This window comes from Heteronotia binoei, chromosome 15, assembly GCF_032191835.1.
Source record: "Heteronotia binoei isolate CCM8104 ecotype False Entrance Well chromosome 15, APGP_CSIRO_Hbin_v1, whole genome shotgun sequence".
Lineage (NCBI taxonomy): Eukaryota > Metazoa > Chordata > Lepidosauria > Squamata > Gekkonidae > Heteronotia > Heteronotia binoei.
Window position 1 is genome coordinate 66,156,869 of NC_083237.1, and position 27,420 is coordinate 66,184,288.

General features: G+C 45.3%; 1 protein-coding gene across 1 annotated transcript in view; it reads left to right on the forward strand.

Annotated features, from left to right (window-relative positions):
- BRCA1 (BRCA1 DNA repair associated) overlaps positions 1-27,420 on the forward strand; it is a 54,727-nt gene that overhangs the window by 6,007 nt on the left and 21,300 nt on the right. The window contains exons 4-12 of the mRNA XM_060255271.1: positions 589-666; positions 1,030-1,118; positions 4,909-5,036; positions 7,740-7,839; positions 10,699-10,747; positions 13,967-14,094; positions 17,020-19,956; positions 22,386-22,468; positions 23,112-23,271. Coding sequence (XP_060111254.1) covers positions 589-666; positions 1,030-1,118; positions 4,909-5,036; positions 7,740-7,839; positions 10,699-10,747; positions 13,967-14,094; positions 17,020-19,956; positions 22,386-22,468; positions 23,112-23,271 — 3,752 coding nt within the window. The remainder of the gene's footprint in view (positions 1-588; positions 667-1,029; positions 1,119-4,908; positions 5,037-7,739; positions 7,840-10,698; positions 10,748-13,966; positions 14,095-17,019; positions 19,957-22,385; positions 22,469-23,111; positions 23,272-27,420) is intronic.

A 27,420-nucleotide genomic window follows, 5' to 3' on the forward strand; every position in this document is an offset into this window, starting at 1 on the left:
CTTTTGAGACCAACCTGCTAAATAGGACTCAAACCACCATGGTGCCTCCGCAGCCCCAGCGCCAAGAGGTAGCTTAGTAGGATGCTATTGTCGATAGTATCGAAGGCTGCTTAGAGATCCAGCAGGGTCACATCCCACACCACTCCCTGGTCTAGTTCTTGATAGGGGTCATTAAATGAAGTGACCAAACCGGTCTCTATTCCAAATGCTGGTCTGAAGCCAGATTGAAAGGGGTTCAGAAAACCAGTCTGTTCTAAGAGCTCCTGGAGCTGAGAAGCAACAACCCACAAAAACACATTGCCCAAGAACAGAAGATAGGAGACTGGCTGAGGGGCTTAGTGAGTTTTTTCAAAACAAGTCTAATCACTGCTTCCTTGAGCATGGGTGGTACAACTTTCTCCTTCAAGGAAGCATTTACCACTCCCCTTCCTCAGCCAGTCCTCTGCTTTCATCCAACAGGAAGGGTGAAGTTTGAAAACATAGGTGTGCACAGATGAGAGATGATGCTGGCTGTGGATTTGGTGGGGCAAGCTGACTGTCTTTCTGGCAATTTTACAGCAAATCTTACTGTTTTTCTTTTTTTCTTAGTTTTTGCATATTGAAGCTTCTTGAACAAAGGAAAGGTATAACAAAATGTCCACTTTGCAATGGCAACATATCCAAAAGGTAAATTCATTATTTAGTTATTTTAAATATTTATATCCCACTTTCTCCTTAGTTATATGTTCAAGGCAGTTTAGGTATATATCTAGACTAAGCAGCACAATTCAAAACAAACAAGCAACATAAAGGCTGGTTGAACAGATAATACTATTAAAAGTGACATCAGACACTATATGGGGACAAAATCTAAATTCTTTAAGTAGGCCAAAAAAAGGCTTAAGATTAAGAACTTCTTGAGAAACCATACTTACTATTGTCTTTGTTCCATTTCCTTAGCCCTGCCTCTTTGGGAACTTTTAAGGAAATTGTCCATTTCATCCTCTAAGGAACAAATGCTGATTTGTTATGTTTGTTTATTTGTTCCAGCACTCTACAGGAAGATGTCCGATACAAGCTTGTAATCAAAGCTGTGCTGGAAGCCATTGGTGCTTTGGAATTTGATACAGGATTCAGTTGTAAGCATCATGTCTCACTGAACTCTGCCACTCCTTTTCCACACACCAAGGCTTGCTTTGGATGCGTGAAGGCAATTCTGACTGAGTTCCGCTTCTGTTCTTAATCCCATTCTTGTGATGCAGAGTTCCACAATTGTTCCCTATCTTCCCTGCTCAGTCCAAGATGTTGATTTTGAGGCTTAGGCACTTGCAGTCTGCCTTCCTTTTTGCATCTTGTCCCTAGAAGTTGCCGGAAGTGCAACTTCCAAGTGTTGGGTTTGTGTGACAATATAAGATAGCAATAAACGAAGCTTCAGCAGATATGGGTAGGTGTTCTTTGATGCTACTGGACATGCTTCTTCAGACTTATAATAAGTGGGGCAAAACTATAGGCTGGCATTCTGTCTCTCATGATTTGTTTTATGGTAGAATATTGGCCTCTTCTTACCTAGTGTGTTGACCAGTATAAAATTGTCTCCCTTTCAGTCTTTTCTAATAACCAAAATACCACCTTTAAGCTTTCAAGATGCCCTGAAAGTAGACTAACCATTTGGAAGGCAGAGCTCTTTCCTCACCAGTAGCTCAGTGGAGACTTGCAAAGCTTCCCCTTTCTACCTGTTCTGTTAATCAAGTTGTCTTGGATTATGTGTACCAAATTTCAGCTTCCTAGCTAGTACAACGGTGGGTTAAATGTTGAGTTTCTCTTTTAGAGGAGAGATGTATGAATGTCCTGTTTTCAGATTAGATGTTTTGGGCTACACAGATGCCAAACTTCAGATTCCTAGACCATGTGAAAGAGTTCTAGTAAATTTCAGAACCTTGGGAGTATCTCTGCGACCCAAGATTCTTTAGATTGGTTACCAAGTGAAAGTTCTAGAGTTTAGCAGTGTTTTTATAAAAATTATGAGAAGGCAGTTTATGAGTGAAATAAACCGTAGCCTGAATATGATGTGCTAAAAACCCCCTTGGTTTTAAACCATCACCAATTCTAAATTGCAAATAGGAACAGCATCACAGAAGACACAAATCTCAAATGATAGTTTGCAAATGTTGCATTTTTTAAATTTCAGGTTTTAGCATTCATGTCTCTTTAAGAAATTTCTATATGAAAACTAAAGTATTGAAACCTTGAAAACCAAATAGAGGTTACAGCCCCATATATTTGTTATTCCAATTCAAGGTTTTGATAATCCAGAGCCACTTACCTAGAGCTGCATTCTGTTTTATTGAGCAAGGATTCTCAGTCGCCTTCCAGTTCCACTTGAGACCTGCTCTCAGGCAGCCATTGTGGGAACCAGATGTTTGACACACTGCTTGTATGCATCCAAATAGTTTGTCTACCTATTACTTTGTTACAGTTCTCCCCCCCCCCCCCCCCCGCTCCAATGCTGCATCCCAATATCTTCCTCAGCCCCAAATTAAAGGCAGTGATTCAAAGGGGGAAGAATGGACATTGATGAGCTGAGACTTCTTTGATGTCTCTTTGTGCCTAATGGCATGTTTGGTGTAGTGGTTAAGTGTACGAACTCTTATCTGGGAGAACCGGGTTTGATTCCCCACTCCTCCACTTGCACCTGCTGGAATGGCCTTGGGTCAGCCATAGCTCTGGCAGAGGTTGTCCTTGAAAGGGCAGCTGCTGTGAGAGCCCTCTCCAGCCCCACCCACCTTACAGGGTATCTGTTGTGGGGGAGGAAGGTAAAGGAGATTGTGAGCCGCTCTGAGACTCTTCGGAGTGGAGGGCGGGATATAAATCCAATATCTTCATCTACCTCACAGGGTGTCTGTTGTGGGGGAGGAAGGGAAAGGAGATTGTGAGCCGCTCTGAGACTCTTTGGAGTGGAGGGTGGGATATAAATCCAATATCTTCATCTACCTCACAGGGTGTCTGTTGTGGGGGAGGAAGGGAAAGGAGATTGTGAGCCGCTCTGAGACTCTTTGGAGTGGAGGGCGGGATATAAATCCAATATCTTCATCTACCTCACAGGGTGTCTGTTGTGGGGGAGGAAGGGAAAGGAGATTGTGAGCCGCTCTGAGACTCTTTGGAGTGGAGGGCGGGATATAAATCCAATATCTTCATCTACCTCACAGGGTGTCTGTTGTGGGGGAGGAAGGTAAAGGAGATTGTGAGCCGCTTTGAGACTCTTCGGAGTGGAGGGCAGGATATAAATCTAATATCATCACCTTCACCTCCTCCTCCTCCTTCTTCTCCTTCTCCTCCGTCTCATCAATCAGTGACTTCCAAGCTGTTTGGATCCAGATAAGTTTGTATATGTGCATTTTCACATAGCCTCATGGGATTTGTAGGCTCTCCCCCTCTCCAGTCCACAAAAAAACCCTTGTTTTAAAAACTTTTAGATGAAGAAGACTGCATATTTATACCCCGCCCTTCTCTCTGAATCAGAGACTCAGAGAAGCTTGCAATCTCCAGTTTGGTGTAGTGGTTAAGTGCGTGGACTCTTATCTGGGAGAACTGGGTTTGATTCCCCACTCCTCCACTTGCAGCTGCTGGAATGGCCTTGGGTTAGCCATAACTCTTGTAGGAGTTGTCCTTGAAAGGGCAGCTGCTATGAGAGCTCTCTCAGCCCTACCCACCTCACAGGACGTCTGTTGTGGGGGAAGGGGATAAAGGAGATTGTAAGCCGCTCTGAGTCTCTGATTCAGAGAGAAGAGCGGGGTATAAATCTGCTGTCTTCTTCTCTCCCCACAGCAGACACCCTGTGAGGTGGGAGGGGCTGAGAGGGCTCTCACAGCAGCTGCTCTTTCAAGGACAACTCCTGTGATAGCTATGGCTAACCCAAGGCCATTCCAGCAGCTATAAGTAGAGGAGTGGGGAATCAAACCCGGTTCTCCCAGATAAGAGTCCGCACACTTAACCACTACACCAAACCTGCTTTCATGAATATAAGAGATGTCTCTCAGAGCTTGTTGCCCATGCCCTGTGGTATTCCTCCTGCATTGAGAATTAAAAGGAAAGGTGGCCACACTGCCCTCATTGGTGGTAAATCTGTATGCAATGTCAGAAATTTGAAAGATGCAGCTGCCTATGCAGGGATGAAGAGGGGTGAACTGCAAGTTCGACTGCTCTAAGTAATTGAAGGTCTGTCACTTAGAGGGAGCTGTTCCTGTTGGCAGCACAGGAGAGGACAGGAAGGTACCGGCTGGGTATTAGGAAAACTTTTTTACTGTAAGAGTTGCTCAACGGTGGAATCAGCTGCCTTGGGAGATGGTGAGCTCCTCCTCACTGACAGTCTTTAAGCAGTGGCTGGACGAACACTTCTAGGCTGATCCTACATTGAGCAGGGGGTTGGGCTAGACGGCCCCTTCCAACTCTGTGATTCTGTGCTTGACATGTAAGTCAATGTAATGACCTGACGATGATCCTGAGGTATTAATGGTACACTCTCACTGCAGGCTCAGAACTGGCATCATGCTGGCACAGCTTGGATGTGGTTCTGTACCACAAGCAGCTGTCGTATAGGGCAAAGTCTGCGGCACTGCATTTGGGGCAAATGTCATACAACAGCAGTGTGGCAGTCCACAAGTACTGAGGCTCATGTCTACGTGAGGAGTTCGGTCATGATCAGTTCAACCGGCTATCCTGTTTGCATTTTACTTCTCAGCCTCCTGGCATGTGTGGACATTAGACCCTAACAGTCCTTTTTCTTGGCAAAAGTTGAGCTTCTCTGTTAAGGTCTGCTTGGCTTCAAGCTCTTAGAAACGCTTCCCACTGTAATGTGCGAAATCTTTAAGTAGCATCTCACCATGCTGTTGGAGTAATGATGTTTTACACTTCACTGTCCTGTGGTTTCAGTTTTAGGTGATCGGTGTTTTCATAAGAAATCTGCAGTTCTTCAGGAAAAACAGATCGTCATTGAAAGTAAAGGCTACCATGGCAGACTGAATGGAGTGAAGAAAGTAGAAAAGAGAAACAGCACCTTGGTAATAACTCCACTCCCCAACTCTTCCTGTGATGTCGCCTGGGTTTTTATTAACAGCGTTAACTTTTAAATGTTTAAATCAGCACTTCAGTCAGATTTCTTGGCAGTGGGCAAGTGCCAATGAATAATCTTTTTTTCTTTTAGAATAACATTTTTTTTCCTTTTAAGAAGTGTTTGAACAAAAGCCACTTTTATTGCTTTGGAATATCAAAGCTGTAATGCATTTTAATTGCAATTGAAACTATTCTGAGGGATATGTTTTTCCTCTGCTAATGTGCAGCCAGGAGGTTTAAATAAATGCATTTTAAAAAGATGCTGCAGAATGAAACAGTTGCTCATTACAACAAAACGGCCTTGGCATTACTGTAACCTTCAAAAAGTAGGGAAATCAAAACTTTTTTTCTTTCTTTCTTTCACAATGATCTCTTCCTACTCTTCCCTGTGGCTGCTGACTTATCTTGAAGTTTTCTTTCTGAAGAGTAATGGATCCTGCTACCCTTGGGCCAGTAGCAACGGTGGACTTGCTTGAGCATTGGAGGGACACAGGGCAAAGGGTAATGGATGTGGAACATAAGGAAAGCAGAATTAAACCAGCTTGACAGGTCCAGCTTGAGGACCCTGCTGCTGGTCACAATGGAATATCTTGCAGCAGAGAACTGGAGTAGAGACTTCAGGAGGTCAGGCTGATAATCTGTAAGGCACAAGGAAGAAAACAGCTGAGCTGTAAAAGGTGGAGAGGGTTGTTCTGCTTCTTAAGGAGTAATACTGATTCTCCCTTTGGTTCCTTGGGCACCCAAAGAAAGGAAATAAATTGTTTGACACAATCTGCCGTACCCAGGGGAACATGCTTTCCTCCTTTGCCCCCAAACTGGTCCACCTCAGTTGATTAGAATGCGCCTCACGTTAAGATACTTCGTATAGATCTAGGTACCTTTACAGAGCTAAAAGATTCAGTGCAGTTTCTGGCAGGACAGAGTTCCAGTAACAGAGATGAATAAAAACTGCCCATGGCTCTTTTAGTCCACAAGAAAAAAAATAGAGGGAGCCGTTCCTGTTGGCAGCACAGGAGAGGACAGGAAGGTACCGGCTGGATATTAGGAAAACTTTTTACAGTAAGAGTTCTTCAGCCGTGGAATCAGCGGCCTTGGGAGGTGGTGAGCTCCTCCTCACTGGCAGTCTTTAAGCAGTGGTTGGACAAACACTTGTAGGGGATGCTCTAGGCTGATCCTGCATTGAGCAGGGGGTTGGGCTAGATCGGGTGGGGAACCTCCATCCCGAGGGCCATATGCGGCCCTCGAGGTCACTTGGTGTTGCCCTCGGATATTGCGAGGCCAAACAGAGCCATGTGGCAGCCTCCCTGGGGCCTGGCTGACCAGCGAGGATCGTGGGGCCTAGCTGCGTTGTGTGGCAGCCTCCCCAGGGCCAGGCAGGGATCACAGGGCCCAGATGTACTGTGCGGCAGCCTCCTTGGGGCCTGGCTGGCTGGCCAGAATTACTGCAGGCCCTGGAAAAGTTACTGCCTCTGTTCAGTTTGCACTTGATTATCCCTGATGGTGTGGCCTAATATGCTAAGAGAGCCACTTTGGTGTAGTGGTTAAATGCGTGGACTCTTATCTGGGAGAGCCGGGTTTGAGTCCCCACTCCTCCACTTGCACCTGCTGGAATGGCCTTGGGTTAGCCAGAGCTCTGGCAAAGGCTGTCCTTGAAAGGGCAGCTGCTGTGAGAGCCCTCTGTGATTCTATGATTCTGTGCTTGACATGTAAGTCAATGTAATGACCTGATGAGGATCCTGAGGTATAAATGCTCCGCTCTCACTGACTGCAGGCTCAGAAATGACAGCATGCTGGCACAGCTTGGGCGTGGTTTTGTACCATAAGCAGCTGTTATATAGGGCAAAGAAGTCTGTAGGTGTTGATGGGCGCCCATGCCTCTGTTAGTTCGCAAGAAAAAAAATACTAAGGTAAATGAAATATAGTCGTTTAGAAGTAACAAAAATGGCACAAAATGAGCAAGGGTTTCGAGTGCCACAAAACTCTTCATCAAGCTGCATGCTCAGTAAAGTGGAAGGTGGCTGGAGAGACAGATGTTTTAGGGTGTGGTTTTCTGTCCAGGTCTTCTGTTTGTAATGCTGTCTTACTGGAATACAGGAGGTAATTACAGCCTTAATTAGAGGAAATGAAGCCTATGCAAGTCCCTCAAAATCATCCATCTGTGAAAGGATTTTTACATCTGCAGGGACATGCCTTTAAACAACCTTCAGCTGTTCAGTTTAGCTTACGTTGACTACATAATACATCACCTGAAATGAATATATGGTCTATCATGCTTCTTCTCCCCCGTTTTCTGCCTTATACAGGAATTGTGTATTCTGTGTCTGATTAACGGCCAGCATTTATATTTTCAGGGGGATAGTAATCTTGCTTTAACTTCTCCATCCTAATAGATTATGGTGCTTTTATGCAATATTAACCAAATTAAGCTTTTAACACCATCTCTACTTCTTATCAAGATTGCTGCAAATAGTAGGCTTGGGGCCCTTAACCCCCGCCCCCCCCCCAAATTTTCGTACAGCTTAGTGACATTCTAATTGGCAATTATGAAACATGACGCTTCAGCTGGAAAGATGCCTTTGAACATGTAAGACTGTCGAGAGCTAACTGTTTTTTGATGCAGTATTCCCCCCTCCTTTCTGTGCTTCCCTTAGCAGAACAAAAGCTCCCATTTGCCACTTCCCAACAGGGCTGTCACAAGGCACTCCCTGATGAAGAAAAGCAGCTCCGATAACACTGTCTGCTTTGAAATAGGTACGTATCTTGGTGGACAGATTGTGCAACTCTGAAAAGCACAGTAGAATCCCTTCTTCCTGGCACTTTTTCCTGTGGAAGGGTTCATTTGGCCTACAGCTAGGGATGTGCACTTGAAAAAAAATTGGAATTTTGGGAATTTTTGGATTTTGAGTTCTACATTGGTATTTTTTAGAGATTTGGGTCCCTCATATTGTTTTGGAGTTCTGATTTGGGAGTTTTTGGAATTCCAAAAATATTCTGTTCTGTTATTCCCTGTAGGAGGACTATTTCTGGGGAACTGGTATGGCTGTTTTTGAACCAAATGACACCAAAATTGCAGAGATCCCAGTCCTGACTATCCATTAATCCGCCCCCGCCCCCATCTACCGTTTCAAGCAAATTGGATCAAGGGGTTAATTCCCATGGGCCCCTGGATAAGGTGCCCCTTGTTATCCTACTTGTCTCCATTTTACCCTATGGGGAAAAAATGCCATGCTTTCAGCAGTGCAAGGAAGCTAATAGCCAAACACACAGGAGCAACCACTGGCTAAAAGCCTCCAAATGCAAGTAGAACCAGCAAGCTCAACATAATCAACATCAAAGCACAAAAGCCCAGCAAACCATAGTCCAAGCATAACATACAAAAAATCTCAAATCAGAGAATCCAACTTGGGACTCACCGTCCCAGCGCAAACCTTTTAAAAATTAAAATACAAAGCAGTTAAAAATTCTAAAAATTCAAAACCCAGGAAAATATCACAAGCCTTTTAAACCCTTGGGGGGAAAAGCACGAAACGAAACCAAGGACAAAACACATTAAAACTTGAAATAATAATAATAATAGCCTTTTAAAATAAAGGGCAAACTAGTCCTGGCACCGAACAGGGAAAAAGTCTTCCTAGGCAGGCATCTTTTAAGCATGTTTTATTTAGAGCTTTTTTTAAAAAAAAAAATCTTTAATTGTGTTTGTGTCCTTTATAAAATTGATGTCTCTGCTACATTTTCTGACACACACGGCTGGCCCCGACGAGGTCTCATTTATGTCAGATCTGGCCCTCGCAACAAAGGAGTTCAATGCCCCTGCTTTCATTGTTCCAACTTGCCTCAGTGGATGTCTTTGAACAGAGATTTATACCTGGCTTTCCCATTTTGAAATCCAGCATTCTAACCTCTATGTCAGAGGTGTTGAACTCATTTCTTATGAGGGCCGGATCGGACATAAATGAGACCTTGTTGGGGCGGGCCATAGGCGTCATACGATATAGCGCCAGGTAGTGGAAATACATTCTCAAAATGTAGTGGGATACAATCTCAAAAATGACAGAATGATCTCAGTCTGTATCTAAGGTAAACCATTCAATATCACAGTACTCCAAGTCTATGCCCCAACCACTGATGCAGAAGAGGCTGAAGTGGTCCAGTTCTATGAAGATCTACAACACCTTCTAGAATTAGCACCAAAAAAAGATGTCCTCCTCATCATAGGGGACTGGAATGCCAAAGTGGGAAGTCAAAAGGTAACCGGAACAACTGACAAGTTTGGCCTTGGAGAACAAAATGAAACCGGGCAAAGGCTAATAGAGTTTTGTCAAGAGAACAAGCTGGTCATAGCGAACACCCTCTTCTAACAACCTAAAAGGCGACTGTACACGTGGACATCACTTGATGGGCAACACAGAAATCAGATTGATTATATACTCTGCAGTCAAAGATGGAGAAGCTCCTTACAGTCAGCATAAACAAGACCTGGAGCTGATTGTGGCTCAGATCATGAGCTACTTATCGCAAAATTCAGACTTAAACTGAAGAAAACTGGGGAAGCCATTAGACCATTCAGGCTTGGCCATGATCACATCCCTCATGAATATACAGTAGAGGTGAAGAATAGATTTAAGGGACTAGAGTTGATAGAGTGCCTGAAGAACTATGTCACTGCCCAGAGAGCAGGGTGAGACCACGGCTGGGCAGTTGCTTTCCGGGGCTTAACCCCTCCAGTCCTCATGGCTGCGCAGAGTGGCAACAGGCTCTGCGTCCCGTTCCCCACTACTACCCCAATTTCATCTTGCTGCTGTCCAAGGACCACAGCAAGGTGGGGTGGCTGCTCTCTGCCTCAGCCCTTCCAGCCAATAGTGCTGCAGCCCAGAGGCAACAGGCTCCATGCCCAGCTGCGAGCTCCCTGTCCCAATTTCATGCGGCAGCCGCTGCTCAGAGACCAGTTTGCTTACACTTATCAGGCACGCCAGCCTCCATGGGACCCGGCTACACTGAGATCAGTTCCACTGGCCTGGAGAAACGATGCAACCCAGCCAGAAAAGTACAGCACAAAGGAAGTAACTGATAATAACCAATGAAAAAAGGCCAGCAGGGTCACATGGAGCTGATTACACGAGGTAGCCTCCAGTTCAGGAAGGACAAAACAGGTGGGAAGCTGCTTTCCTGAGCAGTAGAAAAAGACGTGGAGCACAGTCAGTCCCAACTGGGCAGGGGGTTGTGTTCTATCCGTGGACCGGATTGAGGACCTCCACAGGCCGTTTTGGCCCGCGGCCCAGACATTTGACACCCCTGCTCTATGTCTTCTGATGCTGCTTGCCTGCTCCAAGCCTGTGATCTGCCCCAAATTCCTTTGCTTGCCTGCCTCCCCACTTTCTCTGTCTAGGTTCCTGAATCCAGAACCTCCTCCCATTTGCCTCTCCTGAACTCTGTTCCTGGTGCCTTTCCTCCTTCCCAGCAAGTCTCCCAAGAGTTGTCAGTTTTGACAGATTAAAACGTACAGCCGGTGACCGGGATCATCCTGAGTTTTATAGAAGATCTGAAGCTTTGTGAAAAGCATGTTTGTGACTTCTGAATCGTCTTTTCTGTAAATGTTGTTTGCTTCAGGGTCGGACTCATCTGAAGATCTCTTTCAGAAGACAGCCACGGTCAGATGGTGAGTAAGTCCATCCATCCCTGTTGCCATCAACCTCTCGGCTAGGAACACTTCTTCTCTTCCCTGCTGGCGTCCCAGAGGAAGATTGTCATGCTCTGGAAAGGATCCTGTAGAATTTAGCATTGCAAGTGGCCCCGTGGGTCAGTGTTCTGCAACTGTGCGGCGTAGGGGGGAGGGGGAAGCCTCATGCCTGGTGAGAAATGGAATGCTGAAGCAGTGGCACTTCTCTGTGCTCAGGGCTTGGGCTTTCTGTGTGATGATTCGTGACACGTGCAGTGCCAAAGTGACGGGAGGGGAGTTAAGAGATATGAGCAGTGGTTGCATGGTGTCAAGTGGCATCCCTCAGGAAGCTTGATTCAACTCAAGGGATGTTTGCGGTGATGTTGGGGAGGGACGGTGGCTCAGTGGTAGAGCATCTGCTTGGGAAGCAGAAGGTCCCAGGTTCAATCCCCGGCATCTCCAAAAAAGGGTCCAGGCAAGTAGAAGAAGAAGATGATATTGGATTTATATCCCGCCCTCCACTCCGAAGAGTCTCAGAGCGGCTCACAATCTCCTTTACCTTCCTCCCCCACAACAGACACCCTGTGAGGTGGGTGGGGCTGGAGAGGGCTCTCACAGCAGCTGCCCTTTCAAGGGCAGAATCTCAGAGCAGCTCACAATCTCCTTTCCCTTCCTCCCCCACAACAGACACCCTGTGAGGTGGGTGGGGCTGGAGAGGGCTCTCACAGCAGCTGCCCTTTCAAGGACAACCTCTGCCAGGGCTATGGCTGACCCAAGGCCATTCCAGCAGGTGCAAGTGGAGGAGTGGGGAATCAAACCCGGTTCTCCCAGATAAGAGTCCGCACACTTAACCACTACACCAAACTGGCTCTCTAGGCGTGAAAGTAAGTAAGTAAGTAGGCGTGAAAAGCCTCAGCTTGAGACTCTGGAGAGCCGCTGCCAGTCTGAGTAGACAAGACTGACTTTGATGGACCCAGGAGGGGCTGATTCAGTAGAAGGCAGCTTCATATGTTCATATATTTGGGGAGGGACAGTGGCTCAGTGGTGGAGCATCTGCTTGGGAAGCAGAAGGTCCCAGGTTCAGTCCCTGGCATCTCCAAAAAAGGGTCCAGGCAAATAGGTGTGAAAAACCTCAGCTGGAGACCCTGGAGAGCCGCTGCCAGTCTGAGAAGACAATACTGACTTTGATGGACCAAGGGTCTGATTCAGTATAAGGCAGCTTCATATGTTCATATGTTCCTTTATTTGGTTTTTTTTTTGTTTACATTTCTACCCTGTCCTTCCCTAAATGGGCTCTCTTAGCCCCACCCACCTCACAGGGTGTTTGTTGTGGGGGAGGAAGGTAAAGGAGATTGTGAGCTACCCTGAGACTGAGATTCAGAGTGGAGGGCAGGGTATAAATCGGATATCATCTTCATCTTCTTTTAGAAACAGCAGTGATTTACTCCCATCTTAATGTCACCTGTAAATGTCTGGATTATATATGTATTTCTGTCTCCATGTTTTATGCCACCCAAAGGAGCTACTGATAAAGCCCAGTAACTCATGTTGCATTAACATGAGATGTCAGAAAGCATAAGTCCTTCTCCATGTTGAGGCACAAGCATCTTCTGTCTGATCTTCTTTCTGTGATCCTTGTCTGAACACGGAGATTTTCTAAGAGGACATCTTTTTGGTGCCATTCACAAAAGCAGCTCAGTTGAACATATGGAACTTCTGCCTTTGGACCTGTGTTGTCTTATATATCCTTATATTGAAAAGATAAGAATCCTGCTGGTCCCCAATTCTGTTTCACGCAGCTGCAGACTAATTGCCCTGGAAAGCAGACGGACAGGGCAGGGGGGCCGAGGCTGCCCTCTGATGTTGCTTCTTAACACTGACACTTGCAGCCTTTGTTTGTGGGAGTTCCCTTTAATTATCATGGCTAGTAGCTTCTCACCACCAATCTGTCTAACCCCCCCTTTAAAGCTATCTGTGCTGGTGATTATTGGCAGTGAATTCATGGCATAATTATTTGTTGAATCAAGGAGTATTTCCTTTTGTCTGTCTTTAAACTATTAACTGGCTTCTTTATTTGAGAACCCCAGGCTCTAGAATTATTTCCCTCCCCGTGCATATTTGCTTATTTTACTTTATGCCCTTCTTTTCACAATCTACCTGTTGTGGGTCAGCAAGGGCTCACAGATAGCAAGGACTCCTCAGAAGAATTGGAGCCCTGGGGAGCCAGCCTTAAGTTAGCAGCAGCTGACCAGCAGGAAAATGAGCTGCAGGCTTGCCAGAATTCATAGCCAACAACTGGTGCAGAGCCACCAACACTCTCCATCCCTGATTCAGCAGGTGAACCTCAGTTGGCCATTCCCAGCCCAGCAGTATCACCCATGCCCTTTGAGCAGTGATGGCGAACCCTTTAGAGACTGAGTGCCCAAACTGCAACTCAAAACCCACTTATTTATCGCAAAATGCCAGCATAGCAATTTAACCTGAATACTGAGGTTTTAGTTTAGAAAAAAAACAACTCATACAATAACATCTTTTGTCTTAAAAGAAAAACACAATAACAGAGCTTTCAATTATACAAACAACTTTTTATTGAAAGGTAAAAGTTTGCATTTGGCATGCTTTTGAACAATGCGATTTTTGCTGTTGTATGCATGCTGACAATTTGTCTAACCTTGGCTCATACTTTGTAAGTTTGAGAGCAACCCTCAAGTCATCAACTTTCTGGTGTCAGATTTGATATAATTCAAAGCTGAAAAAGCTCCTCACAAGCATAAGATGATCCAAACAAAGTAAGGAAAGCAATCCCAAGTGCTTTCATTGATTTAAAATTATTTGGCAGAGAATTCCACACTTTAAGGATTTCATTTTCAGAACTAACTGTGCTTTAATCTTGGAGAACCAGGTTTGATTCCCTGCTTCTCCGCATGCACCTGCTGGGTGATCTTGGGTCAACTACAGTTCTTGCAGAGCAGTTCTCTGAGAGCTCTCTCAGCCCCACCTACTTCACAGGGTGTCTGTTGTGGGGAGAGGAAAAGAGGGAGATTGTAAGCTGCTCTGAGTCTCCAAGTGAAGGGCAGGGTATAAATCCAATCTCCTCTTCTTCTTCCTCCGTCCTCTTCTTTCTCCTTTGTCCTCTTCCCCCTCCCCCTCCGGACTAGCTGTCAAAAAGCTGCCTTCTTGCTCACCCAGACATTCTTCCCCCATCCTTCTTCTCCACAGGGTAGGCTGGAGAAACAGTTCTCAGTCTCAGGACGGTGAAAGGCATGCTGAGAAGCGAAGCCAAAGCCCATGTCATGTGGAGCTTCAGGAGCCAAATGGCAAAGATGTGGTGTTGCTGGGTACACCAGGTAGGAGGGTTTCTTTTGCATCCAGGCAGAACTCTTTAAACAAGAACCAGCCAACCCTGACATTAAGTGGCTCCATTTGTCACTCTGCCTGTAAGACTGAGAAAAAGACTGCTTTTCTGTAATTCTGCATTTGAGATTGGAATCCTAAAGGATTTAGCACCCTTAGAACTGTGTTTTAATCTATGTCTAGTTAAGAAATTGTTCTGTTAGAACACCTGTTGGTATGGTAGAAAAATGACTGAAGGTTCAAGTTAAAATGGGGAATTTATTTACTTCATTTATACCCTGCCTTTCTCTGCAGCGGGGACCCCAGGTTGTTCCCATCATTCTCTGCTCCTCTATTTTCTCTTGACAATTACCCCCGAGGTATTAAATAATACCGGGAAAGTTGGTAGAAACCATTATAATACCGGGAAAGTTGGTAGAAACCATTATAATACCGGGAAAGTTGGTAGAAACCATTATAATACCGGGAAAGTTGGTAGAAACCATTATCAAGGACAGAATGAGTAGGCACATTGATGACCACGGGTTATTGAGGAAGACTCAGCATGGGTTCTGCAAGGGAAGATCTTGCCTCACTAACCTGTTGCATTTCTTTGAGGGGGTGAACAAACATGTGGACAAAGGAGACCCGATAGATGTTGTTTACCTTGACTTCCAGAAAGCTTTTGATAAAGTTCCTCATCAAAGGCTCCTTAGAAAGCTTGAGAATCATGGAGTAAAAGGACAGGTCCTCTTGTGGATCAAAAACTGGCTGAGTAATAGGAAGCAGAGAGTGAGTATAAATGGGCAGTCTTCGCAGTGGAGGACGGTAAGCAGTGGGGTGCCGCAGGGCTCGGTACTGGGTCCCATGCTCTTTAACTTGTTCATAAATGATTTAGAGTTGGGAGTGAGCAGTGAAGTGGCCAAGTTTGCGGATGACACTAAATTGTTCAGGGTGGTGAGAACCAGAGAGGATTGTGAGGAACTCCAAAGGGATCTGTTGAGGCTGGGTGAGTGGGCGTCAACGTGGCAGATGCGGTTCAATGTGGCCAAGTGCAAAGTAATGCACATTGGGGCTAAGAATCCCAGCTACAAATACAAGTTGATGGGGTGTGAACTGGCAGAGACTGATCAAGAGAGAGATCTTGGGGTCATGATAGATAACTCACTGAAAGTGTCAAGACAGTGTGCGTTTGCAATAAAAAAGGCCAATGCCATGCTGGGAATTATTAGGAAGGGAATTGAAAACAAATCAGCCAGTATCATAATGCCCCTGTATAAATCTATGGTGCGGTCTCATTTGGAGTACTGTGTGCAGTTCTGGTCGCCGCACCTCAAAAAGGATATTATAGCTTTAGAGAAGGTGCAGAGAAGGGCAACTAGAATGATTAAAGGGCTGGAGCACTTTCCCTATGAAGAAAGGTTGAAACGCTTGGGACTCTTTAGCTTGGAGAAACGTCGACTGCGGGGTGACATGATAGAGGTTTACAAGATAATGCATGGAATGGAGAAAGTAGAGAAAGAAGTACTTTTCTCCCTTTCTCACAATACAAGAACTCGTGGGCATTCGATGAAATTGCTGAGCAGACAGGTTAAGACGGATAAAAGGAAGTACTTCTTCACCCAAAGGGTGATTAACATGTGGAATTCACTGCCACAGGAGGTGGTGGCGGCCACAAGTATAGCCACCTTCAAGATGGGTTTAGATAAAAATATGGAGCACAGGTCCATCAGTGGGTATTAGCCACAGTGTATGTGTGTATATAACATTTTTTGCCACTGTGTGACACAGAGTGTTGGACTTGATGGGCCGCTGGCCTGATCCAACATGGCTTCTCTTATGTTCTTATGTTCTTATGAGGTAGTTTAGGCTGATTGTATGTGACTGATCAAAAGTCACTTGTCATGCTTCCATGCCAGAGTGGGGATTTGAATCTAGGTGTCACAGATCCTAGTCCAGCACTTAGCTAATACCCCACTACACACCATATATTTTCTGCCATAACAGCCGCCCGGCTAGATGAGACCCTTCTGTTTCACACAGTGGCCAGCCACCTGCCCTGCAAAGCTAATAAAGAGACCAGAGTGGCCGAGATCTCTTAATAGTGGGTTTTGGAGGCCTCTGAATGTAAAAGTTCCCTTTAGCCGCCACTTTACTACTTTAGTTAGTAGCTATTGATGGAGGTGCCTGCTTAGTCAAGGAAAAGCATTGTGGAACTTTCGGCCACTGGGCATGCTTCCAACACTGTCCCCTAATTTTAGCTCTTCTGTCAGAGAAACAGCTTCTGTTCTGGGTACATGGCATTGGAAAAAGTGCAGAAAAGGGCAACTAGAACGATTACAGGCTTGGAACACTTTCCCTATGAAGAAAGGTTAAAACGCTTGGGGCTCTTTAGCTTGGAGAAACGTCGACTGCGGGGTGACATGGGAGAGGTTGACAAGATTATGCATGGGATGGAGGAGGTAGAGAAAGAAGTACTTTTCTCCCTTTCTCACAATACGAGAACTCGTGGGCATTCAATGAAATTGCTGAGCAGTCGGGTTAGAACGGGTAAAAGGAGGTACTTCTTCACCCAAAGGGTGATTAACATGTGGGATTCACTGCCACAGGAGGTGGTGGTGGCTACAGGCATAGCCAGCTTCAAGAGGAGGTTAGATAAAAATATGGAGCAGAGGTCCATTAGTGGCTATTAGCCACAGTGTGTATATATATGGGTGTGTGTGTGTGTGTGTATGTATATATACACACACACACAAATTATTGGCCACTGTGTGATACAGAGTGTTGGACTGGATGGGCCACTGGCCTGATCCAACATGGCTTCTCTTATGTTCTTATGGCAGTTGGGTTAGGAGATGGCAGTTCTGAATGGAATCACTGGACTAGGGCAAGTTGGGCTGGGCAAGCACCGTGTCTCATTGCTGAACTCTTTTTTTCAGGAGCATGTGGTTTATCTGAGGCAGGACGGGACAGCACAGGAGGCACTCGAGCCAGTCCAGGAAACAGAGATGCTGTCAGCGAGAATGTGGAGAAGAGGCAGAATTTGTCTTCCCCAGTTCCCGGCATAGAGAGGCACAGAGGGCAGCCAGTCTCCGATTCTGCTCAGGAAAATGGCTCTTATTCTTTACCCAGCATGGAGAGATCCCAGTTGGTCATTGAAGCCACAGATCCTGCTCCAAATAAGCAAATAGGTAGTAAGGTGGAAATGGTTAGCAAGGTGCAGCCTGCTGAAAGTGGACACCTTTATGACCACATCTGTGAAGATGAGCAAGAGCTGCAGCAGCCCCACGCTTCCCCCAAAAGTCCTTTGGGTCAGGCATATGGGGAGAAACTGAACCAGAGCATCCAGAAGGTCAATGAGTGGTTTTCAAAAAGCAAGATTCTCTCTCCTGCCCCTTCACAGGATATTAATACTGAGGAGAGCGATCCAGATCTAAATCCATACCCGTCGAATGGGGATTGTCATATCTTCCAAGAGACTGAACTGATGGAAGACCAATGGGAGGTTGCAGCAGGGTGTGAATTTTACAGGCCTGTGTCCAAACCAGTAGCTTCCAGAATAGTAGATAAAATATTTGGGAGAACGTACATAAGGAGACCCAAGTCTGACCGCATCCGTATCCCGGTAGAGGAAAGCTGCACTGCTGCGAACGCTAAATCCTGTGACGCCCTCATAAGAAAAATCCCAGCACACAAAAAGGCCAGATTGCAGCTGACTCCTGAGGGTGTAACGAAAAAGCGAACAGCGAAGGAGTACAGCAAGGGGGCTGATGGTAATGCGAATGCTATTTCGGAAGAAGATGGCTGCGGTTTTGCTGTGGTGGATGGAGCTCCTGAGGCTGTGCAAAGGCCAGTAGAACTTTCTGTTAAGGAAGGGGCATCTGGTTTTGAATTGGATGCTTCTCCCGTGGGCCGCCACTTGCGCAGCTTGCAAAATCTGAAGAAGCCAAGGAACTCTTTGAGCAAGAGAAGCCAACGGCCAGGCGAGCCAGTTTGTCCACTTCAGTTAGTTCTGGAAGGACGCCCTGGTTCACCTGAGAAGGTACAGGCAGATGGCAACCCAAACAGTGAGGGGTCACAGGAAGGCACCGCAGACCAGGTGCACATCAGACGCAGCAGGAGGCTTCTGTCACGGGCAAAAGGAGAACAGTGGGAGAGTGAGCCCACCGAGAAAAGAAGGAAGCGGTTGAATGAGGGTGAGAAGAAGCAAAAGGAGACCCGAGCAGGAAATGCATCTCCCTCATCAGCAGGAGGTAGCCCCAGTGCACTGCAGGGCAGGCAGATGGTCATGGCAGAGGATGCAAGTAAGGATTGTGTCTTTCCTGATGGAGAGGGCTCTCTGGGTGTTGAATGCCAGACAGAGAGGTGCAGCCCTTGTCCTATTGTCTCTGATGCCACCTCACAAAGCCGTTGGTTGCTGCTGCAGGGTCATTTTGCAGAGAGGGAACAAAGCGATCGTAAGGTCAAAGAGTTCACAGCCGTACCTCAGGCGGAGCAGAGTGCCATGTGTGCCCAGGCACCTGAGATTAATGGGTTTTGCCTGAGGGATGTGAAGGAAAGCTGCAAGAGCCCCAGAGTGTGTGATAGAGCGACAGGGAAGTTAAATACAGAAACGGATGACAGCGAACTGGATGCAGGTTTAATGCGGCAGATATTCCACTGCTGCAAGCGCCAGTCATTCTTGCTGCATCCAGTTCCGTCAAAGAAACCTGCTGCAGGAATCCAAGCGGAGTTGAGCATCGGCTGGGTAGAAGGCAGCGAGGCCGACTATGCAAAGAAATCAACTCCAGGCATAGCCAGCGTTAGCAAGGTGAGAAGAGAAGCTGTCTCCAGCAATGAGTTGATACATCTCCAAGTCGCTTCACAAGCTGACTTCCTGAATAGTTTATACATGCCAGCAACAGTTAAGGAGGCCGAGAGTGGAATTCTGCTGCAGAGTCCAAAGCCAGCATGCAACAAGAAAGAGTTCTCAGAAATGGACTCAGAAACTTCAAATGCAAACGACTGTAGCCGTGGAAGCTCAGGTCTCTGGAGAAGAGGCGACTTCCAAGGCACTGGTTTATACCCCACTGATGAGACAAGCTCCAAGACAACTCAGTTTTTAGAAATGAGACCTGAAAGTGATAGAAATAAAGCTAAATCCGGAACTGGCAGTGTGGAAAGCAAAGGCGGAGTTGGGGAACAAACGCAGCTAAAGGGCACCAGAGAACAAACTGTCCAAATGTCCAGTGCAGGTGTATCTGAAGGGCATTCAGAACAGTCTCCCAAGGATGAAAATCCTGGCTTTGCACCAGAGAGCTTGCTGGGCTCTGCCACTAAAAGCTCATTTAATCTTTGGGAAGTGGACCAACAGGACACTTTGGCCATGTTTGCCAAAAATGACCAAGGCAGCCCCCTGGAGAAAGACTTAGAATGCGGCAGCAGTTCGGGGTCAAGGCCTGAAAGCCTGGCTCAAACACACCGAGGACGGGCGCAGAAGCTGTCTTCCACCGAAGAAGAAGATTTCAGTGAAGACGAAGAGTTGCCATGCTTTCAAGCTCTGGCATTTGGTCAGTCAGCAAGCACACCGTCACAGCCAATGAAAGAGGCATCGGCAGAGATTCCACCCCAGAGTAGCAGCAGCCGAAGCAGGGGAAAGGATGGCTCTCCAAGCCAGGAGTCTGAGGGCTCTGTGAACTTGTTTTCCTCTCAGTCACACGCATCCGAGGACTCCACCAGCAAGCCTCGTGACACAAGACTCTTAACACCAGTTCCCACTTTTCAGGGAAAAGCGATGACTCCCAGAACAGCCATAGAGCCCCTGGACGAAATCTCCGGAGATGCTGGACAACTGCAAGATAGACACCAAGATGATATAAATGCAGAACCCAATTTAGGTACATTGCTGTGAGTTTATTTTAAAAAATGAATCCTCTTCCTTTTGTTTCTTTCATCGGTTCAATGACCGTGTTCCTTGAGTTATGGTAGTACAGGAGGATAAGAAATAGGGGACACTTTTAGTTCCTGATGTCCCTTTGTAAAAGACTTCCAGAATCCCATCATCTCTATTTGGTGTGCTTTGTCAGAGGGAGTAGTCACTCAAAGGGATCCATCACCCGCACACTTCCAGAGGCTTAAAGGGTGTTGGGCTTTCTTTCTTTCTTTCTTTCTTTCTTTCTTTCTTTCTTTCTTTCTTTCTTTCTTTCTTTCTTTCTTTCTTTCTTTCTTTCTTTCTTTCTTTCTTTCTTTCTTTCTTTCTTTCTTTCTTTCTTTCTTTCTTTCTTTCTTTCTTTCTTTCTTTTTCCCCTTTCCCACCACAGACCTCAGCTTTGACCCTGTGCTGTTCCTGAAGGTTTGCCAGTCTCTCAGGAGCAGTATATGGGGGGAGGACATGGGGGGGGGGGGCTTCAGTGGCACAGGAAACCAGGGCCACAGTTACAAGGAAACAGGGACGCTTCTTATGTTGATATGGAATCCCCTAAACTAGTACTCAGGTTTTCACATCACACTGAACTTGTCCACAGTTTGGATTTTGGAACAAAAGTTAGATGCTTCCAAGCCGTGCCATGTTACCAATGTCTGTAAACAGTATGGCTTTGGCAGAGAAACATCTGGCGGGGAGGTTGTTATGTTTAATGTTTTAAAAAGAAGCTTGTCCCATAAAGCTTTTATGAACATATGAAGCTGCCTTCTACTGAATCAGACCCCTGGTCCATCAAAGTCAGTATTGTCTACCCAGACTGGCAGCGGCTCTCCAGGGTCTCAAGCTGATGGTTTTCACACCTTTTTGCCTGGACCCTTTTTTGGAGATGCCAGGGATTGAACCTGGGACCTTCTGCTTCCCAAGCAGATGCTCCACCACTGAGCCACAGCCCCATTCATGGCTCTCCAGGGTCTCAAGCTGAGGTTTTTCACACCTATTTGCCTGGACCCTTTTTGGTTGGAGATGCCGGGGACTGAACCTGGGACCTTCTGCTTCCCAAGCAGATGCTCCACCACTGAGCCACAGCCCCATTCATGGCTCTCCAGGGTCTCCAGCTGAGGTTTTTCACACCTACTTGCCTGGACCCTTTTTAGTTGGAGATTCCGGGGACTGAACCTGGGACCTTCTGCTTACCAAGCAGATGCCGTACCACTGAGCCACCGTCCCTTTTGTTTTGCATAAGAAAAGGTGACCCAATTTTCCCCCCTCTAAAAGATCAGATTTACACAGAAATGTCGTTTTTCACCTGTATGCTCATTAAAGTTTGGGGATGTTCATTCCCTCCACATGATACATGTTTTGCAGAGCAGACACTGGTGCAGGTGTGTTACATAAAATGTGAGCTGGCCCCGTTTCAATAGCCGTAGTATATTATTTCCTTAGAAGCTTGTTCTCCCTGTGTCCCAACAAGTGTTGTATATCTTCATGGTTAGGGATATGGATAGATTCAAACAACTTGATTTTACACATACAGAGAAAGTCGAAATATGAAATTGTAAAATTGCTTGCCAGAAGGCACACTGATGGTCAGTAGTTTTGATGACTTTTAACAGGATTTAGACCCGTTGATGCCTACTGGCAGTTGTCCCTGCTTGGAAATAAAGACACAAAAATCCATTTTGATATGTTTTCTATGCTAAAACACTTTTTCTAAAGCAGTCTTTAGTTTTTCAAGAGGTTTTTTTTTTTAACTAAACCTTTCAAAGGTTTGGGGCTGCCCATAAGCCAGTGTATGTATATTGTCTGCTGGTAACAGTCGACTGAGGACTTGTGTAAGTAATGTAAATGAAATAAGTGTGTTAGTTCTGTTTAAACTTCTACCTCAAGAAAGAATACCAAAGAGCCATTCCTTCAGTCTTGGAAGTCTGCCCAGTCCTAACTTTAGCGGTTTTGCTGCCTGTTTTACACCCTTTAACCTAGTGTTGTTTTTTTTCTACTATGGAACAATGTCATCTGCCTAAAAACATATTCAGGAATAAATTCAGTTTCATCTGTCACCTGCGTATACTCTCAGCCAGTTTGTGGTTCTGCAGGATAGCTGAGCCTTTGCAATGTCAATCCCCGGCATCTCCAAAAAAGGGTCCAGGCAAATAGGTGTGAAAAACCTCAGCTTGAGACCCTGGAGAGCCGCTGCCAGTCTGAGAAGACAATACTGACTTTGATGGACCAAGGGTCTGATTCAGTATAAGGCAGCTTCATATGTTCAATGTGCCCCAGCCTTCCCTCTTGCCCTTTTAGTCATGCTACTGTCCTCAGGAGATAGTACGTAGGAACAGCTCATGTGCATCAGTTCCCTGTCTGTTTGGCATTCTGCAGCTGAAAACAATTTTTTATCTTTTCAAGGTGAAGCGTTGGGTTATGACAGTGAAATTAGCCACCTGGGGGATTCACCAGACTTCTCGCAGAGTGAGATCCTCACCACACAGGTATGGGATCCTGTATCTTTCAGGTGACTATGATGGGCTAATGCTGGCAAACTGCAGCATGGGAAAGCTGGGCTCCAGAGACTAGAGTAAGACTGGGGGAACGAGACTTCCTGGAAATCTATCAGAGCGTGAGTGCCTTAGTGGGGGAATGATGACCTTTTCATTGCTGGAAGCCTTTAAGAACAACATAGACTAAATACAGGTAGCTCATCAGGAGAACAGCTGGAGAAGGTGTCTTTTCCGATGCTCCATCAAAGGATGCCTATCACTGAAAGTAATACTTCACAAACATTACGGTATTCCTTATGGCAGCAACCCTGTCAGATGGGTGGGTATTAATATCCTCATATTGCAGATGCTGGGCTGAGATGGAGAGAAGATGGCAGATGTAGGTTCTCAAACCAGGGACCTCCTGATTCACAGCTAAATCTCTGAGCCATTATGCTCCCGCTATTGAAAGGAGCAGCAGTTCTTCTGCAGAAAAATTGTGGCAGAACTTCTGTTTCTAGTAAGGAACTTCCTTCCATCTCACGATTTAGTTAATTTCATGAAATCTACATGGGGGGGGGGGCGGGAATGGACCTGTGTAGAATACAGGCGTTTCCTTGTGCTTCAAAGCCCTGTTTTCCTCCTCTGTTGTCAGCAAAAAGATGCCATACAGAACAATCTGAAGAAGCTTCAGCAGGAGATGGCAGTTCTTCAGGCAGCCCTGAAGGAGGGAAGTCAGGATGTTGCCACAGAACGGTTGCTGCTGCCAGGCGAGGAAAGCATTTCTGCTGAGGGAAAGATGAGTTCAGCAAGGGGTGAGTAGGACGGCACATGAATGTTTCCCAAGAAACTCCCAGTCCAGGAAGATTTGTCTGTCTCCTTCTACCTTTGTCTTTGACTGTTTTGTTCATTTTCTTTGGTGTACCCATATTCTCCTCAAGCACACATCCATTTCGGGCTGGAAAATGCAATGCCTCTGCCTCTGAAAATCCAAGAGGATTTTCCTCTTGGCAACCAGTTAGGTTTCTGTGAACAGGAATACTTGATAGTTTACATAAGAACATAAGAGAAGCCATGTTGGATCAAGCCAGTGGCCCCTCCAGTCCAACACTCTGTGTCACAGAAGAACAGAAGAGAAGCCATGTTGGATCAGGCCAGTGGCCCCTCCAGTCCAACACTCTGTGTCACATAAGAACATAAGAGAAGCCATATTGGATCAGGCCAATGGCCCCTCCAGTCCAACACTGTGTCACATAAGAACAGAAGAGAAGCCCTGTTGGATCAGGCCAGTGGCCCATCCAGTCCAACACTCTGTGTCACACAGTGGCAAAAAAAATTTATATATATATACACACACACACACACACTGTGGCTAATAGCCACTGATGGACCTCTGCTCCATATTTTTATCTAAACCCCTCTTGAAGGTGGCTATGCTTGTGGCCGCCACCACCTCCTGTGGCAGTGAATTCCACATGTTAATCACCCTTTGGGTGAAGAAGTACTTCCTTTTATCTGTTTTAACCTGTCTGCTCAGCAATTTCATCAAATGCCCACGAGTTCTTGTATTGTGAGAAAAGGAGAAAAGTACTTCTTTCTCTACTTTCTCCATGCATGCATTATCTTGTTAAACCTCTATCATGTCACCCTGCAGTCGACGTTTCTCCAAGCTAAAGAGTCCCAAGCGTTTCAACCTTTCTTCATAGGGAAAGTGCTCCAGCCCTTTAATCATTCTCGTTGCCCTTTTCTGGACTTTCTCCAATGCTATAATATCCTTTTTGAGGTGCGGCGACCAGAACTGCACACAGTACTCCAAATGAGACCGCACCATCGATTTATACAGGGGCATTATGATACTGGCTGATTTGTTTTCAATTCCCTTCCTAATAATTCCCAGCATGGCGTTGGCCTTTTTTTATTGCGCCGTGGGTAAGTAATGCCAGCAAGTGTGGCTGAACAGACAGATTTGGCGGGATAATTAATGTTTGTGAAGCCATTTGCAAGGCCAATGTAGATGTGTCTTGAATCAAGGGGTGGTATCTGATCCCATAGCTACTTAACATAGCAGTTCTTGGGATTTTCCTGCTACTCATGGATGCCAATTTAAATGGCGGGTTGTGTGCCATTGTGTGACAGGTTTCATAACAAATTTCTGGGACTGTTTTCATGGGCTTACTTTGCTTTTCCCAGTTTCTTCTACATACATTATAAAACTTTTTTAAAAAAATGATGTGATACGTAGTGCTTCTGGAACGCTCTTTCCTGAATTTTAAAGCTCCCTGCAATCAGCCATGAGAAGGGTTTTTTTGTGGCTTAAGAAAAGGTGTGGAACTTGCTTCCAGATGAACAATTTGTGAAACTTCTAAGTCCAGTCAAAGCCAGCCCCTTGGATAAATAGCATGTTTGAGCATTAAGTTGATGAAATTAATAATTGGCTTGCACTGGACCTAAAAACTGATTGAAACATTTTAATTAGTATGGACTTCGTTTAAGCTGCCAGGGCAAAGTAAATTATTTGAGGGCTACTGATAAAAATTTCAACATGATTGCATTTATTGAAGGCTTGATTGCAAATTATAGTCCTCTTGTTTTTTAAAAGCTTTTTGCCTGTTTGTAATTGTTTTCTAAGGAGGTGTATTAATGTTCTTTTGAGGCATCGTAAATAAACATGAAATGCTGCTTTCTTCTTCCATTTTGTCATGTTACTCCCAGCTCCCTGCTTGACATCTTGCCTTTTTAAAGGTGATTGAATATTCAAAGTGTAACTTGAGTAATGAGAAATGATTATTATGTTATGCATAGTCTGTTGTGCTGTGAGTGTTTTACAAATCCTTCAAAATATGATTATTCTCTAGAACTGGGATCTAGTGTGGTTCAGCTTACCATAGTTAACGGTTCGTTAACGGTTCGGAGAGCCAGTTTGGTGTAGTGGTTAAGTGTGTGGACTCTTATCTGGGAGAACCGGGTTTGATTCCCCACTCCTCCACTTGCACCTGCTGGAATGGCCTTGGGTCAGCCATAGCTCTGGCAGAAGTTGTCCTTGAAAGGGCAGCTGCTGTGAGAGCCCTCTCCAGCCCCACCCACCTCACAGGGTGTTTGTTGTGGGGGAGGAAGGTAAAGGAGATTGTGAGCCGCTCTGAGACTCTTCGGAGTGGAGGGCGGGATATAAATCCAATATCATCATCATCTTCTTCTTCGTAATAAATTAGCAAACTCTTAGAGCAGGTTTAAAGAATAACATCATGGCAAGATTACTAGCCAAAAATAATTTCCCTGACATTACAGTTCACTCACTATGCATTTTGTAAAAAAGATATGGCAGAGCTGAAAGGATCTAATTGATTTTCTTGACCACAACCATCACAATCGAAAACAAGCTGTTCCAAGTCTATAATGGGTTATAAAACTGTATATTTGTTGTGTGATGTTACTTGCAAACTTGTAGACTTCTTTTGAGCTGTGAGACACTCGCATTTTAACTCTTAATGTGTAAAGCTGTTAGCAATAAACTGTTAGCAACTACTGTTTCTGTGAGAAACTGAAAGGACATTTGGACTTGGGGAAAACCTCAGCAAGGTTCAATGAGAGGCTGGTGAGATGGTCAATTAAGAGGGCATCCCCTTAACTCAGCCACACAGAAACTTAAAGTATCTTTGGCTGAATTAAAGCCAGACAGTAATCCCTAGAAACCAGTGTTGTGTGAGAAGTGAACATTCCCTCTGATGTTCAATTTTGACAGGTCCCAGCCTTCAGGCTGCAAAGGGAAGCTCAAAAGTTTATTTGTTTATTCCAGGTTCAGAGTGAAAACCATGGATTCCTCAGCCAAGAATCACTCTGTGGTTTAATTAAGCCCTTTATTTAAAAGGAACTTAACAATTCTTGAAATGATTCTGTAAATAATTATTTAAAAGCACCTTTAGTAAAGGCATAGCTTAAAGCAATTGAAATCAAATGTCTATGCATGATGTTCCTACTCTATCTAAACTGGATTTAAGAATGAATTGAAATCAAGTTCTTACCCAGAAGATTTGCAGAAGAAAACAGCTTCACTGAATTCTACATCTGAAAAATTTGTGCATTGCAGAATACTTAATAGCTTATACAAAATATGGCTACATGTAAAAGATCACACCTCTATTGAATCACCTGCTTTCTCACCTTTCAGAGGACTGAACAGGCTGGTGATTCTTTAAGTTTAACACGAATAGCAAAAGCATTGTTCTTTGTTCTGGGATTTATTTTGGCAGAAGACCATCTATTCATTAAGTGTATTATCTCTGTGTTCTGGAACAATGAGAAGTGCCTTGTAATTTTCACAGGGAGTAAAAAGCTGACAACTGAAATTTCAGGCCTACTTAATGAAATCAAACCTATGAAAAGCGCATATGTTCTATGTGTTGGATACAGACTACAGAAGAGGTGGGTTAATTTCCACCAATTCCATCTTCTTGCTGCAGACCAGAGGATCCCCTGACCCACCAGGAGCAGCATTTGGGGTGGGGAGGGGGCATTTGTGAGCTGCAGATGAAAGGGAGAGGAAGGAACATTGTGTTCCACTGACAGGTAGTGCTTTGCATGAGCAGAAACTTTATTCCGGCTCTAACTGAATATGTCATATGTTGTGGAACGAGGGCCTCATCTGAGCCTCAGTCCCTTGCAAACACATTTTGTATTAAATCCGATAGCTGATATTTTGGTTCTGTTTCCCAAGAGTCTTCAGGACCTAACTAGTGCCTTAGCCTTCTTGCTGCAGATGACTGTACATGACTTTTGCCTTAGAGGGTGTTTATATATTCCAGGAGATAGTGATGCCACTATCAGGCCTTGTTCACACAACATGTTGAGTCCGTGTTAAACTGACCCAGTTCTATTCTGAATATCTTTGTTCCGGATATTATCGATCAGACTGCCATACTGCAGTTCGAATCACTCCGTGGTGGAACTGTCTGCTGCTGTCCACACGA